Raw genomic sequence first — 17,885 nt, forward strand, 5'->3', positions numbered from 1 at the left:
CTTCAGTCCCCCCTGACCCCAGGAGCCAAGGCCCTGTGTGGGCGTGTGGGCGCATGTGTGTGTGTGTGTGAGAGTGCTTGTGTGTGTCCTTCGCTCTGAGAGAGCTGTTAAAGCCACCGTGACAGGAGCTGCAGTTGTGCTGACCCTTCACTTTCACTCATTTCTCACCTCCGCAATTCAGCAAGAAAAAAAAGATTGCTGTTGTGGTTCCTGTCTCCATTTCTGCCACTGATATATTAATAGATACATCTGGCATCCATGTGCGGGAGAGGGTGTGCGTGTGTGTGCGTGTGTGCCCGATGTTCAGTCAGACTCATCTGCAGTAACATATACAGCTATGAACCCTGTCACAACAGATCCTTTCTTATTGATCAGAGAACATACAGTATGGTGTGTTGCGTTAATTAGAGAACATATATGGTGAACAGACAGAGAGGGAGGGAGACAGAAAGAGAGGGAGGGGGGTAGAGAGGGGGGAGGGAGGGAGGGAGGGGGGGAAGGAGGGGGGGAGGGAGGGAGGGAGGGGGGGAAGGAGGGGGGGAGGGAGGGAGGGAGGGGGAAGGAGGGGGGGAGGGAGGGAGGGAGGGGGGGAAGGAGGGGGGGAGGGAGGGAGGGGGGAAGGGAGGGAGGGACTCCCCAAGAAGCCTAGAAGGAAAGTTATGGATATGGAAAAAGGGAGGCATCCAGGGAGTGAGGAAATTAGGAATTTAGGAAGCGAGGGAGGCAGCTTTTGGCCCAGGGCCGATCGAGGAAGATGAGAGCCGATAGCGCTCGCTTAATTGAATCTCTCCCATGGTTGACAAGTGGTGGACAGGTAGGCCAGCTGACGGCTTTGATCAGGCTGAGAGGGGAGGCTTGGTTTCTCTGCTGCCAGTGGCTGGCCTCTGTCCCACACCCAGAGCCTTGGTCACACACACACACTCTCACACACACAGACACACACACGGCCAGATAAGATCTTTTCAGACTGAGTCATTTGGTCCGATGCCACCGTGTGATACAAGACAAGTTACTGTGCCAAACAGGCCAGTCTCCAGGTATTGTATTTTAGCTCATGGCCCAGTGTCAATGCTCACTCTCCAGAGATGAAGAGTTGAACTGGATGTCAGGTGTAAAATAGAGCTGTTTTATGATGTCAGAGCTGTTCCATCTTGGACAGCATGAAATGTTTCCTCAAAGTGTGCTCAGTGTTGTAGTTTCAACTCAATATGCCCTGTACATCGCACACATGAAGTTAACTAGCCTGACAAATACTTCCTGGCCTTGATAAGTGTTTACATTCTCATTAGTCCACATTCTGCTGCATATGAAAGCTAGAACTGTATGTGTATGTGTGCCTGTACTGCAAGACTGTACTGGGTGTGTGTGTGTGTCTCTCTCCATATCTGTGTGTGTGTGTGTGTGTGTGTGTGTGTGTGTGTGTGTGTGGAGGGGGCGGGGGCACCTTGGCTCAGTGCTTCTCTCCACAGGTCCTCTGTATTACATGTGTAATTACACTGCCACTTTAATGGAGAACAGAAACCTTCCCAGAGCTAAAGAAAGACCTACTGTTTCCCCGTCCGTGTGTGTGTGTGTGTGAGTGTGTGTTTGCATGTGCTGCCACAGCCATCTTTTATCTCCCACTGTGTATTTATAAATGTTTGTGTGTGTGTGTGTGTGTGTGTGTGTGTATCTCAACCTCCTTTTGTCCACCAGTGTTTCCAGTTCTCATTTCATCTAAGCTGTGTTGTAATAGGCAGTTGATTACAGATAGATTGAGCTCAGTTTTCCTTTAATAAGCTATAGAGCAGCCTGAGGTGCTTTTCTGAGTGATTGATGGAGTCAGGGGCTGAGAACAATGAATGTGCTGTCTTGTAATGTGTACAGCATTTGTGTGTAGCCGTCCACGACTGGAACCATGTAAGAGAATCTCCCAGGTCTTCGCTTCCGGGAGTTCATGTTGTTTTTTCCCCCAGCCTGTTCCTTGAGGGCAGAGTTGAGCCCCCTCTGTTAGCCCGTCCGTGTCCCCCACGACACGCACTCGTCTGAGGACGGCGTCTTGTCAGTCCTGCGGACGTGGGTCTCCTTCCTCAAACAGAAAGAGCTTTATTCCTCCTCCTCTCAGGCCCGTACCTGTGCTGGACTGAAAATGCCCCCTGTCTGCTGAACAAAGGACACAGTCACCACTCCTGGCTCAGTTAAATAACCATTAGTGCTGCGGAAAGACCTGTGTGGATAGGCTGAGCCAGTGAGAGCTGCGGAATGCACTTCAATAAAGCTGCCTCAGAAACATTAGTTCAGGAAATGTCATAACAGCTGAGAAGCAGCCAGACATGAAGGGAGATGAGAACTTCAGCTGGAGATGGCAGGCAGCCATCCGTACACCTGGAGCCTGTAGGGTCCCCGCTCTGCCTTCTGCAGGAGGAAGAGACCCCGACGCACGGGGCTCTCTGGAGCTTGGCCAGCCTGTTAGACCCGCTATGGACAAACTGTTGTTCGGAGCACACACAAAATACAGAAATTGTAAGTCATACCATTTCCTCTTGCTGAGATCAAAGGATCTCTTGACAAGGTTCGTCCTGAGAGGAAGGAAGGGAGGCTGTGCTTTTTTTGATCAAATCGTTTCCATGGTGTCCCGGCAAGCCTTCTTGCCTGCCCAGCTCTGTCTGACTGTTCCACCCCACCCCACCCCGCCCCACTCTCCCAACCCCACCATCAGTGTGTGAGTGACAGACTGCTGGTAGCAGACCGTTGTCTGGCTGTCAGACTGCCATCCAGAACCCCCCCACCCCTACTGCCCCCCCCCCACTGCCAAAACACCACTCACTCTGCTGTGCCAAACACTCCAATTACAGAGCAGGGCAACAAACCAAACCGGCAGCATCCATCTCCTGTCAGCATCACCCCCCCCCCACACACACACACACACACACACACACAACTACACACACCAAATCCTCAGAGGCAGTGAAGCAAGGATTGAAAACAGCCAAATCTTTTTGTCCTCCGATAGTCTGGCTTGCTTTTTAGGAAACAGCCCAAAGTGCTTTACTGTACCATAGTCATTGCATTTATGTTACTGCCAACACACACAAACATACACACGCAAACACACTCACTGAGATCATTAATATTAAAAGAGTCTGGCGGTTCCAGTTGAAAGCCCTCCTCTTCCTCTGCCTCTCTGCTCTGTGTCATTGCTGAATAATTGATCTTTCTCCTTCCTATCTGCCTTTGTCAGAAGGTCTACTGTTTCCTGCAGGAGGAACGATGAACAAACGGCTCGTTGTCTTTCTCTAGATGTACTGTAGCAGGGTCGACATTGTCTGATGCTTCGCAAATAATTGGAAAGATGTATTGACTTTACAGTGAGAAAATAAGAGTTTGTTTGCCAGCCCTCTGGCCTGTGGCCATATTAGCTGGGTGTTGTTGTTCCAGTAGCGAGGCAGCGAAAATCAGCATCATGTCTTAGAGAAGGAGTAGTGCCAGGGTGAGCAGTGATGATCATCATTTTACCCTAAGACCTTGTAGCAGCGTGGCAACCACACTAATAACACCCATCGCCAATCCACTCCACCAATCCCAGTCTCTGAAGTATCTCCTGCTTCCTGGTTTTAAAACAGGGTCGTATAAATGATTCACCTGGAGGACTTGTGTGTGTGTGTGTGTGTGTCTACAGGTATGAGATCAAATACGAGAAAGACGACTACGTGCTGCGAGTGAAGAAGGCGTCGGCCGGCGACGAGGGCACCTTCACCTGCGTGGCGGAGAACCGCGTGGGCAAGGGAGAGGCGTCAGCCAGCCTCACCGTCCGAGGTACGTGACCCCCCACCCCCCCCCACCCCCACCCCCCGCGGCTCAGCCCCCCCGCAGCCACACTTCCACCGTCCGCCGAGCTCAAACGTCACGGAGGAGCCTCGGTTTAGGTCTTCCGAACATCTCTGCGGCTCAGGGTTTGGATTAGCTGTGCGACTGCTCCAGTGCTCTGGCTCTACAAATGGACCAGATAGTGTTGAGTCTCCCAGCTGAGAGAGGTGGTCTGTGAATCCATTTAATTATTTACACACCACATTACACACACACACACACACACACACATATACACCTTCGCTCCAACCCCCCAGGGGGCCACGCTCTCCTTCCAGTCACAGAAGCCATTTCACAGTTTACTGGTGCAGACGGTGAACCGTTCACTGGAGGTGGGCAAGGTTAATAAAAACATTTTAACCATAATCTCCCCTCTCTCTCTCTCTCTCTCTCTCTCTCTCGCTCTTCCCCATTAAATCAACCTGTTCAAGGCCTCTGTGGAGCGCTTTAACACCTCTGGAGGGGGGGTGTGTTCGGGGGGTACAACAACCTGTGGGGTCTACTTCAGTTGTCAGCCATTTTGAATATTGTACTCGTGTGGAAGCGTGTTCTCGGAGAGAGCTCAGCAGACTGAGTCGCTCACTCGTTCACACACAAACACCCAGGTGTACGCACATAGACGTGCACACACACACATTCACACATGCACACACACACACACAGAAACAGAGTCAGTGATGAACTACACTAGGTCTTCTATTGTTAATGTCAATATGGTGCTGGGCTTCAACAGCTGGAGGCTTGAATTAAATATGAAGTGTGTATCTCCTCTCTCTCTCTCTCTCTCTCTCTCTCTCTCTCTCTCTCTCTCTCTCTCTCTCTCTCTCTCTCTCTCTCTCTCTCTCTCTCTCTCTCTCTCTCTCTCTCCATCAGTGACTATGATGAGCGCAGTCCTACCTTGGTACTCCAAACACACACCACCCTTAGAGTAGACTTCATTACAGCAGACAGAGAGGATGCATGAGCAAGCTCACCTGTGAGCAAGGCTGTTCTGCTCCTAACTAGTCCCTGGCAGCCTGTATGAAGGCTGCCACCCACACATCCTATTGATCAATGAGTCCTAATGGGTCTATGATTTTCTATCGATCTAAAAGCCCGACTGATCTGAGAGAAGTGCAAGTGCTCCACCACCAGGGGGAGCTGCGATCAGATTAGACAGTGATTGCGAAAGATGACCCTGCTAGCTGGTGCAAGAGACCGTTTTTCAGGATGAGGGTGAAAGCAGTTTCTGTTGGCTCCTCTCTGTCTATGTGGCCTATGCTGGAAATGTGCACCCCAACCCAACATGTCATTCATTCTGACTGCATTTTCTGTTTTCTTATGTCTTATGTGTTGTGGTTTGGTGTGTGTGTGTGTGTACGTGTGTCTTTTTGTCGTTGTTTATCTGTGTGTGTTTCTTTTTTTGGTATTGTCCATCCACTCCTCCATTGTGGTGTTTCCAGCTCGCCCTGTAGGTGAGTACCCATCCTTCTGAAGAGAGCTCCATCCTGCATGTGTTCACCTGCTGCCTGGGTCAGGGCCTTTAACCTCTAACCTCCTGTACTAACACAGATCCACCACCTCTCCCCACCAATGAGTGGTTCCCCTAAACCCTGACTGTTTGATTTATTTTCTTTGTCTAGTCCTCCTAGTCTACTAACCAGAGACTGTGCTGATCCCTAGTTCTCTAACTGATAGACCCATTCCCTGTAGTTAACTAGTGGATTAGTTGGTGCATCTGTGCATCTGGGTGTGGACTAGCCAGTGTGTGCCTACTGGTGGTCCCCGGGGTCGGAGCCTGGTTAACATGGACGAGTGGCAGCCATCTGGGGGGGACTTGGCTCAGGCAGCTGTGTGTCTTGGCCTGGCTTGTTTCCTCTGAGCTGGGAGCTGGAGAGCGGTGACTCACTCGTTCGTGTGGCTAGCCTGTTCCTTACTCCAGGATCTGGGAAACGGCAAGCTGCGGAGATAAGTTCCCAGAGTTGGTGTGGTCGTCAGTGGATTAGTTAGTGGAGGAGCTGGGCTGGTTTGGGCTTCTGGAGGGATGCATTGTGGAGGGAGAGCGTAGATCCAGACTGAAATACCGAGGGGGGGGGGGGGGGGGGGAGAAGACAGAGAGAAGAGGGAAGCAGGGGTGTCAAGGCGTGTCTGACCGGCCCTGCCACACTGCAGAACCTTCACCACCAAGGCAGCTGTGGGTGCCCTGTGATTGTCATGAACTGTCAAGATCCAGCAAGATGGAGGAAATTATACATTCAGCCTCTAGGAAAGGAGGCAGTAATTGCTTTAACCTCTGAATAAAATATGATAGATTGTGGGATTTGAGGGGGAACAATAGTGTTCTTGAATATGTGTGGATATGTAGTTGTTGTGTTGTCAGTCTCTGTCTGTCCATTTCTTCATTGTTCTCAGTGATGTTCGGCCGTGAGACCCCCTCAGACCATGGCGGATGTATCTAGTCATGAATTAAATATGGAGGCTTGATCATGCGTTTCCCTTTGAGGGCACAGGAAGAAGGCTCTCAAGTCATTAGGGTCCCAGAATCCCACAGGCCTTGTGTGTGTGTGTGTGTGTGTGTGTGTGTGTGTGTGTGTGTGTGTGTGTGTCTGTGTGTGTGTGTGTGTGTGTGTGTGTGTGTGAGAGAGAGAGAGAGAGAGAGAGAGAGAGAGAGAGAGAGAGAGAGAGAGAGAGAGAGAGAAAGAGAGAGAGAGAGAGAGAGAGAGAGAGAGAGAGAGAGAGAGAGATATACAAAGAGAGAAAGAGAGAGAGACTAAAGGAGAAGGAATTGTGGAGTTTGCCAGACAGTGACTTAGGGGCTGAAAGGCACAGGCTATCCAGGAAAGAGGCATCAAAACAGGAAGGCAGTAAATCTGTTGCCATCTGTAGCATTCTTAACTGTGTGTATCTTTGACAAATACACAGTCCAAAAAAAAAAATCACAAAGCTGAAACAATCAGGGGAAGATTTACACAGGCTGGAACAACCAGGAATTTAGACTACAGTACAGGATACTAAGTTAAATCATATTATTGTATATTTTAATATATAATAGTACTAATATGTGATATTATAGTATTGTATAGTATTGTATAGTGCAGCAACTCCCAACCTGTGAGCCGCAGGTAATGCAGGTGGGCTGCCAAAGCAATGAAAACTAAAATATGAATAATTAATAAATATAAAAATATTTATATATACTGTTGGTAAATCATTATTAAAAGGTTGAATTTAGTTTTTGATTATACTGTGATACAGATTTTATAAACAGACCTTCAACTATGTTACATTCATTTGGATTCACTCAGATTCTCCCTTTAATGCAGTCAGAATAGTCTCTCATATCATATTCTTTTCATGTTCAACTTAATCTCAAAGTCTAACTGCTGAGGGAGTTTTTACCCTCAAGAAAACTGTGACCGATATAAAGTTTGACTGATAAAAGGAGGCAAAAGTTTTGCTCGAAATATAAGATGTGAAGTTATCTTTAGGTTAGGGTTGACTGAAGTCTGGAATTGCTGGCTATAATTGGTTGATTTGAATTTCCTCTGCGGGGAGCCTTTCGAGTGTAGAGTGTGAGAGCAGATGAGACTCCATCTGGGGCCAGAGAAGACACGCTCACTGTCACCTGCCAAACACAGAAGTCACAGAGAGGTCACTCGAGGTCATCTTCCAAGGTCAGAGGTTAGCCATTTAGCGGAGCTTGCCACAGTTCCCAGCCACCTGCCCTCAGTCATCACTGTTGCGGTTCCTGTTCCAGAGTAAGAGTGGAGTTACAGAGTTTGATAACGCGTGGAGACACGACAGCACACATGCACACACATCTCCAGACTGGCAGGAGGAGAGCTAGACGTGTCACTCCCCTGAACGCTTCCAGACACAGGAGTGAACATGGACAGACAGTCCTGGAGGTTGGCTCCTTTCGTCTCCCTGCAGCACGGTAGTGGGTGTGTGTCCCTCTCCATCTCGTCCTCCTGGGTCTGACGGATGACGGGTGTGTCGAAGCCCGGAAGGTCGTCATTCATTCGTGGATTCGTTCACCTGGATGAATGGCCAGTGTGGTTGCCATGGCATTATGGTCCCACTTCACGGTGTCGGTCCTCCCCTCGTCCCAGACGGATGGTCTGAGGGGGGGGGGGCGGTGACACAGCAAGGTCCTATACACACCCTGCCCGGTTTGGCCTGAGCTGTGCCTGTCCTTGCTTGACACCCTCTAATCCTCCTGAACTGCCTCCCCCCCACCACCATCACCCCCTGCTTGTAAATGATACACCTCCATTGGTCTAATTGTGTCTTGTTAACTTTGACCCCAGCGTCGCCCCAGTTTGTGATTCGTCCGAGGGACCAGATCGTGGCTCAGGGGCGCACGGCTACCTTCCCCTGTGAGACCAAGGGGAACCCCCAGCCTGCCGTCTTCTGGCAGAGAGAGGGCAGCCAGGTAAGAGCACACACTATCTGCACACACACACTAACACACACCACCCCTTGAAATATATGGGAACCTGCCCTTGGCTATGTTTACTATGTGACAGTGTGTGTTTGCGTGATTTGTGTCCTCAGAATTCTGCAATCCTGCTATGTACACATGTACACTCACACACACACACCGCTGTTACAATCAGTTTGTCTGGCACACAGACTTGCCAGATCCACCTTTGTTCCGACAAACGACAGTGTGTCAGGTGGAGTGCTAATCAGTTTCCCATGACCCCTGCTGATAAGAGAGATCCTATCCTTCACACACACAAATAGGCTATTCAAATACCTGAGACTCCTCTCTTTGCTCAACAACAGAAGCAATTAAGAGCCTGCTGGGGCTTGTAGATGAGCCAGAGATAAGATTCAGGTCTCTCTGAGTTCACACATACACACACACACACCTCAAACACACACCTCGAACACACACCTCGAACACACACACTAGCCAGAGGCCAGATGATGACAGCATGTGCCACTCAGAGCATGAATAGGAGTGAGATAGTGTACATGCTGAGCTGCTGACTCATACCTGTATCATAGCACACACATGCTCCCACACACACGCATGCTCCCACACACACACATGCTCCCACACACACACACGCGCACACACACACATGCTCCCACACACACACGCATGCTCCCACACACACACACTCCCACACACACACGCATGCTCCCACACACGCGCACACACACACGCATGCTCCCACACACACACACAGAAGTACTTTGCAGTTCACGTAGACTATCACCTGTCACCCACAGAGGCTTGTTGAAACCCACACCAGCCACACTCACATTAAAGTAAGCCCGAGACATATGAGTCAGTACCACACTGAATCACGTAGATCAACACCCATTCATCTGTAGGACCCACTCAGTACATAGTTGCTCTCCAGCTTTGATTGGGCCTTTCACAATGGTTGAGTGACAACAGTCTCATCCTGCCCACATCCTTTTATGTTTGTTTACCGAAGCCCATTGCTTTCTCTGCTTCACTTCAACCTTTCTCGCTCTCTCGCACATTTCTCTCATTCCATCTTAAATAAGATATGAAGGTATTTGTTAAGAGAACAAATTAAAGCGGTAATTAAGTCATTAGAAGGGAGAAAGGCCTTTCTGTCACACTCCTGGATAATGAAGTGGACATCTATCATGTGCAGGAGCTGGGTAGGGCCTAATTAAAAAAAACGACATAATTTGCAGCATTAAAGTCATTATGTGTAATTGAATCCAGCTAATGTATCTCTCCTCTGTTCGCTGGCTTTAAGGACTTTAGAGAAGGCCTGAACAGAAGAAGGTGGGTTAGGTGGGGGGGGGGTTACTAGCTCAAGGCCACAACAGAAAGGTAGAGGAGAGGTTTCTGTCAATGTCGAAGCTTCCAGCAGGCTATTATAGTCCTCTGATCACCTCTCATTAGCTCCTTTCTCTGCTAAACACCCAAGATTGATTCAACTTTCAAATGGAGCAGCCCCCCCCAATGATCCCCCCCACACACCCACTCCCACCCCAGCCCAGCCCACCCCACCCCACCCACTCCCTCTGTTCACCTCCACATCCACAGTCTACCTGGGCTAGGCAGGGAGGGTGCTGTGTAAACATATCAGCCCAGAGCAATTAGTAGAATCAAGCAAAACAAGGGCATCAAAGCCCCCCCAGCAGTCTAGGCAGCCCTGAGAGCCCCCACCAGCCTCTGACTTGGCAGGAAATAAATGGCTTCCATTATGCAGAAGCCAGCTATCAGATCTCATGCGTGTTTAATTCCGAATGGTTCTTTGAAACTGCTCAGTGTGAGTAAACCAGAGGGACGTGAGTGTGTATGTCTCTGTGTGTGTGTGTGTAGGGTCAATTGGACGTGCTCCTGACTGTAATCCGTTTCCCTGCTAATTGTGCTGCTCCTCCCTGGTCCTCCAGAACCTGTTGTTCCCCAACCAGCCCCAGCAGCCCAGCAGTCGCTTCTCCGTGTCCCCCGGCGGAGACCTCACCATCTCGGCCGTGCAGCGGGCCGACGCCGGCTACTACATCTGCCAGGCCCTGACCGTGGCTGGCAGCATCCTCGCCAAAGCTCAACTGGAGGTCACAGATGGTGAGAGAGACTGCCGCATAGCCGCGTCCATGCCAGCGCGCTAGCACGCACACGACTGAGCATGCTCCGCTCACTGAGAGGTGCTGTGGACACGTGCGAGCGTGCACACACTCCTACACGTAATCTGGCAAGCGCACATACATCCACCCACCCACACACACATACATACACAGGAACATGATTCGCTTAGACGGTGAGATACGTACGGATCACTCCTCCCTTGTCCAATGTGCTAAACCTGCTAGCATTGTGGTGAAGGAGCTGCCTTTAATTTGCAGTGAATGAATTAGAGCACATTTCTTGCCCTGTTGATTCTGTAATATGAAATGTAGCCTTGAGCACATACAGAAGTACTCTTTTAAATGGAAGCAAAAACAAAGTTTTTTGTCTGGGTGAGGAGTGAAATCATGCCTTGTCTGAGAAATAGGCCTGCAGAATGTGTTTTACACTCTGTCATGACCTTGCCTTGCAATATTTTATTTTTTTCAATTTTGTTAGATACTATTTAATTAAATATTTTTTTTTTGGCCGGCAAGGGAATAAAACATTGACCTTGCATCCAAGTTTAATGATCAAATGTGTGTGTGTGTGTGTGTGTGTGACAGTGAGACAGTATCTATGTGTGTAAAAGTGCTTGTGTGTTTATGTGGATGGTTGAGTGTGATTGAGGGAGGGAGTGTGACAACAGTTAGCGTGTGTGTGTAGGTGTGTGTGTGTGAGAGAGAGATGAATTATGGTCTCCTGCTTGGTCTCTGTGACTCTAATCTGTTCAGCTAGGGAGAAGGAGAGTAGACAGCCCCACATATGTCTGCGCCAGGATCAGATTGGATAAAGATTAACGCCTCAGACGCTGACACCATCTTAAGAACTTTGAAAATCTGATATGTCATATTATATAAGACTTGCATTATTTAATATAAATAGTATGCAAGACTGCTCTCATTTGCTGTACTTGTACCACAGTTCTGACTTCCTGTCGGGACAAGTGTGATGGCACTTACAGACAACCCCGTTACTCCAGTGTGTAATGGGATTCAGTATGAAAGTGTGGACTGTACTGTTAATGTACAGTATGTATATCTATCAGTGCTGGAGTGGAGGGGAAGTGGAGGAGGAGGAGAGAGGGAGGCAGACTGGTGTTGGGCAGGGTAGAGGGAGGGAGGGGAGAGGGAGGCAGACTGGTGTTGGGCAGGGCAGAGGGAGGGAGGAGAGAGGGAGGTAGATTGGTGTTGGGCAGGGCGGAGGGAGGGAGGAGAGAGTGAGGTAGATTGGTGTTGGGCAGAGGGAGGGAGGGAGGAGAGAGGGAGGCAGACTGGCGTTGGGCAGGGAGGAGGGAGGGAGGAGAGAGTGAGGCAGACTGGCGTTGGGCAGGGCAAAGGGAGGGAGGGGAGAGAGAGGTAGATTGGCGTTGGGCAGGGCGGATGGAGGGAGGAGAGGAACAGAGCAGAGGAAGGAGGGCTGTTGCGAGGTCATGGTCACACCTGCCTCTGGGTGCAGGTGATTTACAGTCGTCCCCCCCCCTCCCAGGTTCAAGGAGATCTGTAATGAGAAATTCCTGGCCCAGACAGCCAAGGTCTTCGTCTGTCCCCGCCTCTCCTCCGCCTGCATCACTCCATCATGTCATCCTCCCATCCGTGCGCCCCACAGCGGTTCACACCCTGGCCGGGCCTTATCGAGACGGCCACTCATGGCTCACCGTGCTCTCCTCTCGAATTAGGAATGTGCTACTCATTATCCAGACCAGAGAGGTCTGGATGATGCCTGGCCTGTGTCTGCAGTGTGGAGATGTTTCTCTGGACGAGACCTCGGCCGTCGGACTACACAGGGCTTCATAGTAACCTTAACGTGGACTTGATTCATGCTGGGTGATGGCAGTGACAGAGACCTCCCCTCACTGTGTTAATGGTGTGGGCTGGCCTGCTGCGAGGCTCTGGCTGGACAGATAGGGCTCCCTGGGTTTGGAGCTCAGGGTAACGCTACTCACATTGATGTTCCACCTGATAAAAGCATTCCGGTGTGGAAGGACAGGGTTGAAATATTATCATAGAAATAGAATTCTTCAAGCCCCTCTGCTCTGAATGCTGCCTTGCTGCTTCCGCCTGTTTTCTTTATCAACTGAGCTCAGGAGGAGCGTGGCCTTGCCAAATGGTTTCAGTCGGGGAAGGCAGATTGGATTCTGTATTTGTCTGTTTTCAATGGAAGAGGGTTTGAGAGAAAAAGAGAAAGAGAGCAAAGAGGCGGGAGAGGAGAGATGAGGGTGTGATGATGTGTTGAAAGGTTACTGAGGTAGACTGGCTAATTAGCCCCTGCAGGTCTGACATCATTAATCCATACCTGCTAATGAATGGGTTCCTCCAAGCCAGGGGACTCCACATTATTCAACTGTGAAATATAAACTGTCCGTGTGCTGGAACTGGGGCTCACTGATAGAGCACCTCTGACATTTCTACTTCTTCACAGCAGAAGCCACAGGCGTTTCCAACACATTACGAATGCATATATTCATTCAAATATGATTCAACATTTAACATCCATCTCAACAAGGATAAATAAACCGCACCAGCGGTATTTCCCTGTCGTGAATCTTGCCGCCGCGGCCCCAGTTGCGTTCAACTTCCCCACATTCAGCGGAGATTATTTTCAGGTCTTGGTAGTGCTGAGAGTAAACTCTGTTTGTGGGACATGATGAAGTATTTAACTGAACCACTTTGAGTCTTAGACTCATGCTCACCACCACACTCAACCACACAGTGTTGATTCCTCGACCACATCAGTCCCGCCAGTCCCAGCCTGGCAAACACTTCTGCCTTTCCATTTCCTGAAGACCCAGGGTTGGTCATTGTATTGTGGTACAATTACAAGACCTGCAGAATAAGTCGTTTTAAGAATAGTTACACACATCTGCTTGCTGAAGGAATGTTCTATTATTTTCACTTGTCTGAAGTCTGACACGAAAGAAAACAGCCAACCATCAACATCAAACTTGTTGCAGTTTTAAAATGTTATTGTTATTATTTTACAACATTTTCTACTTTCCTTTTCTTCCAAAACTCTTGTCCAATCCCCAGTGCTCACAGACAGGCCGCCGCCCATCATCCGCCAGGGCCCGTCCAACCAGACCCTGGGGGTGGACAGCGTGGCGCTCCTGAAGTGCCAGGCGTCGGGGGATCCCGTCCCCTCCATCAGCTGGCTGAAGGACGGGGCCAGTCTGCTGGGCAAGGACCCCCGCATGACCCTGCAGGAGCTGGGCAGCCTTCAGATCAGGGGCCTGAGGGTGAGAAGCTACACACAAACACACCCCCCCCCACACACACACACACACACACACACACACCCCACACACACACCCCCCCACACACACACACACCCCCTACACACACACACACACACACACCCCACACACACACACACACACATCACTGATAGGTTCAAAAAATACAAAACCACACACACACACACACGCACACACTCACATCACTGATAGGTTCAAAAAGCACCACACCACACACACACACACACACACATCACTGATAGGTTCAAAAAATACAAAACCACACACACACACACTACACACACACACACACACTCACATCACTGATAGGTTCAAAAAGCACCACACCACACACACATCTCTGATGGGGTAGATACTCTTTACACCACCACACACATATATGACTGGGTTATGTAATCAGACTGTAATGATGTGATTTATTATTGTGCAAACCTCGTGATCATTCTCTCTACCCTCAGTGTCCCGTCAGTCAGCTTGTCACCTTGTTTCTTCCCTCACTTCCCTGTCCATTCCAATCTTCTTGTTACACTCCTTGAAAGCATTATTACAGTAACCTTCGTTCATGTGATGGCTGGCATTTTTACACTTCTGTCACTTTGTAAAGAGATTGTCTGTGTGTCAGTGTGAGAGCATGCATGCTTGGACGTGCAAAAGTGCACAGTGCACGCTTTGGAGAATTTAATAGGATGTGGCCTAGACATAACTTAGATGGACAAGGTGAATCATATTCCCCTAAAGAGATGAATGGGAAGTATTGATTTTTGTAAATTGTTTGATACTATCACTTAGTGATACGGCGGGTCTTACAAGACTCAGCTGTGGAGCGTTGGCCAGGATCCAGCTATAGAATAGACACACACACACACACATTCACACACAGACACACACACATTTAGGGTAGATTGAATTTAGAACGCTCACATCTCCCTCTTCCCTCTCTGAGGCCTCGGAGGAATATCCATTAGGCTTGACAAAGCTGCCGAGCGCTGACATGTTATTTAATAAATGTGAGGAAGGAGCAGGGACAAAAACCCAACAAACAAGCAAAGTTCCAGCGAGGGATGGAGAGACAGGCCAGCTGTCGACAGTCCAGGGGTTCAGCAGCCCCCCCCCCCCCCTCCTTAAATTAATTACCTCCCCTTTGTTGTGGTTGGCGGGACAGTGGGAGGATGGGGTGGGGTATAAAGTAGGGGGGGGGGGGGGGAGAAAATGGATTTCATTAGGAAATTAGCGTCAGCACTTTGAGGCTCTCACAATGACACACGGCTGTGGCAGAAGCAGAGTAGGACCCTGATGTCTCCACGCCACCATTCCGAGCAGCCGTGATGGAGACCGCTGCTCTCTGCTCTTTGTTACTCCCTCCCAGTGACGAAACGCCGTCCCTGCAGCTAATGAGCTGTTAGCTCAGTCAGAGTAGCGTGCTGACGGGATGTTGTTTTGTCCCTCTCAGCTCTCAGACTCTGGCATCTACACCTGTGTGGCTGCCAGCTCCAGTGGAGAGACGTCCTGGAGTGCTTTCTTAGAGGTCAAAGGTAAACACGTCTATTCGCCACATGGGTTTACCTACATTGATAAAGCCGACTACGTGCTCACCACTCCTGTTCCTCTCTACCCCCCCCCCCCCCACCTCCTGTCATCCCAGAAGTGGGAGGGGTCATGGTCATGAAGAACAGGGACGAGAACGAGCTTCCGGGCCCTCCCTCCAAACCTCAGGTCACCGACGTCACCAAGAACAGCGTCTCGTTGTCTTGGCAACCCGGGCTTGCGGGGGCGTCGCCCATCTCCTCTTTCGTCATCGAAGCCTTCAGGTCAGCCAATCAATCGCCACTTGTATAAAATCCCCCTGTCTAACAGGCTGTCCTTGCACGTATTCAGAATGCATGCTCTGTGCACGCGCTGTGACTGTAACGCTTGTTTCTGTGTGTTCACCCCGCAGCCAGTTGGTGAGCAACAGCTGGCAGACTGTCGCAGACCACGTCAAGACCACCCAGTTCACGGTCAAGGGGCTGCGACCCAACACCATCTACCTGTTCATGATCCGGGCGGTGAACACCCAGGGTCTGAGCGACCCCAGCCCCATGTCTGAGCCGGTCAGAACGCAAGGTACTGGGCCCTCGTCACTGCTAGTGTAGACGGTCAGAACGCAAGGTACTGGGCCCTCGTCACTGCTAGTGTAGACGGTCAGAACGCAAGGTACTGGGCCCTCGTCACTGCTAGTGTAGACGGTCAGAACGCAAGGTACTGGGCCCTCGTCACTGCTAGTGTAGACGGTCAGAACGCAAGGTACTGGGCCCTCGTCACTGCTAGTGTAGACGGTCAGAACGCAAGGTACTGGGCCCTCGTCACTGCTAGTGTAGACGGTCAGAACGCAAGGTACTGGGCCCTCGTCACTGCTAGTGTAGACGGTCAGAACGCAAGGTACTGGGCCCTCGTCACTGCTAGTGTAGACGGTCAGAACGCAAGGTACTGGGCCCTCGTCACTCCTCCTGTAGACGGCTCTGCCTGTGTAGCAGCAGTGGAACAACTATGACTGTCATAACCCTAACCCTAACCCTAACTGTGGGAGACTTTGGCATTTCAGGCGTTTCTCACTTTCGATTCGGTTCGATTTTCCCATTTGGCTTTACCTTACGTGGCTCTGGAGAGTAGAAGGTCACGGTGTTCGGGCTTCAGTGTGGCTGTAGATAGGTATCAGCCCCCGTCAGCAGTGGAACCAGCAGCTCCATAGAGAACAACTTCAGAGGTCAAACTCCCCATCTCAGCCTACATAGCTCATTAGCGCTACACTTAAGCAATTATGTAAAAGAAGCGTGTCTACTTTTGGAAGCCTTAACTCAGTTAGAGCCATCCCTGCTATGTTAATGATCATAACAGCAGAAAATGACTGCCTCCAAATCCAGAGAAGATTAGATTAAGGTTCCATGCAGACCACAGTCTCCATATTATGTTTATCTGATAAGTCCAATGCTGCAATTCAGCTCTGAAACTGTTGGCTAAACACTGTCGAAACACAGGCCAGGACTTCACTGAGACTCCATTTGAACACCAGTTTCTCTCTCCAGTTCAGCTCAAGGGCTTGTGTTGACATACAGAAATGTTTATTGAGGATGGCAGTCAATGAAGATGAATTGATTTTTCATGTCTTCCAAACTGCATTTGGCCAGTCCTCCTGTATTAGGAGCCTGGGTGATTCATGACTAGCTTGGCCTTTCTCTTTGTGGGCTGTTTGGAAATATATTTTCCTGTGAATCATTTGGTATCTTACAGTACTGTATGTTCCTCTGTAAATGAGGCGAAACAATGTTCTTTGGCCATAGTCTGCGCTCTAAAACCACACTTAGTATAGACGTCATGCGCTGAGGTTTACATTTTCTTTGTACTGAAAACACATGCAAGCTGGAAATAGGAAATGGGCCGGAAAAATAGTGTCATGGTGTCACCCATTCATCTTCTGTCCAGTACGATGGAGGTTATGTATTCATTTCTTGGTTATGTATTCATTTCTTGATGAGGTTCTTCGGTCGGGCTTCAAAAGGAGCCACAAAGTCACAGATCAAAAGGGTTTTATTCTTCCCAGCCCAAGCTCTCTGGTTCTTTCTTAAGCCCAGACAAGTACTTTAATAAAAAATAAAAAAAAGGGGTGAGGTCATTCTAATGCAGATTAAGTTGCTGCTTTTTAAATGAAGTCATGATCACAGAGTGTAGAAGTCTTTGTGGGTCCTGATTGGTCTATCCTTTCTCTCCTTCAACAATACCACTTCTGATAGACTCTTTGTGAGGGGAAATCGAGTGAACTGTGAAATTGTATAGAAAGCTATGTAATGCCACTCACTTTTTTCTCTCTTTCCCACTCTCTCCCTCTCTCTCGCTATACCCCCCCCCCCCCTCTCTCTCTCTCTCTCTCTCTCTCTCTCTCTCTCTCTCCCTCTCAGACATAAGCCCTCCAGCCCAGGGTGTTGACCACAGACATGTTCAGAAGGAGCTTGGGGAGGTCATAGTTCGGTTGCACAACCCTGTTGTCATGAGTCCTACAACCATTCAGGTCACCTGGACGGTGAGTGTTGCTGCGATTGGACAGTCCACATGTCTGTCACAAGCATACTTCCTGTAGGATGGATCTGCAGTCTGCATGTATGCTGGTGCCCTTTCTATATAGATGAAATCCTTTCATATCATATATGATTGAACAGGGGAATTACATTA

At 49.6% G+C, this 17,885-nt stretch overlaps 1 protein-coding gene across 1 annotated transcript in view; it reads left to right on the top strand.

Annotated features, from left to right (window-relative positions):
• robo2 (roundabout, axon guidance receptor, homolog 2 (Drosophila)) overlaps positions 1–17,885 on the top strand; it is a 158,184-nt gene that overhangs the window by 105,011 nt on the left and 35,288 nt on the right. The window contains exons 7-15 of the mRNA XM_067246708.1: positions 3,659–3,795; positions 5,289–5,300; positions 8,136–8,260; positions 10,219–10,390; positions 13,459–13,664; positions 15,133–15,214; positions 15,325–15,490; positions 15,619–15,785; positions 17,615–17,736. Of these exons, the coding sequence (XP_067102809.1) occupies positions 3,659–3,795; positions 5,289–5,300; positions 8,136–8,260; positions 10,219–10,390; positions 13,459–13,664; positions 15,133–15,214; positions 15,325–15,490; positions 15,619–15,785; positions 17,615–17,736 (1,189 nt within the window). The remainder of the gene's footprint in view (positions 1–3,658; positions 3,796–5,288; positions 5,301–8,135; positions 8,261–10,218; positions 10,391–13,458; positions 13,665–15,132; positions 15,215–15,324; positions 15,491–15,618; positions 15,786–17,614; positions 17,737–17,885) is intronic.

This window comes from Osmerus mordax, chromosome 11, assembly GCF_038355195.1.
Source record: "Osmerus mordax isolate fOsmMor3 chromosome 11, fOsmMor3.pri, whole genome shotgun sequence".
NCBI lineage: Eukaryota > Metazoa > Chordata > Actinopteri > Osmeriformes > Osmeridae > Osmerus > Osmerus mordax.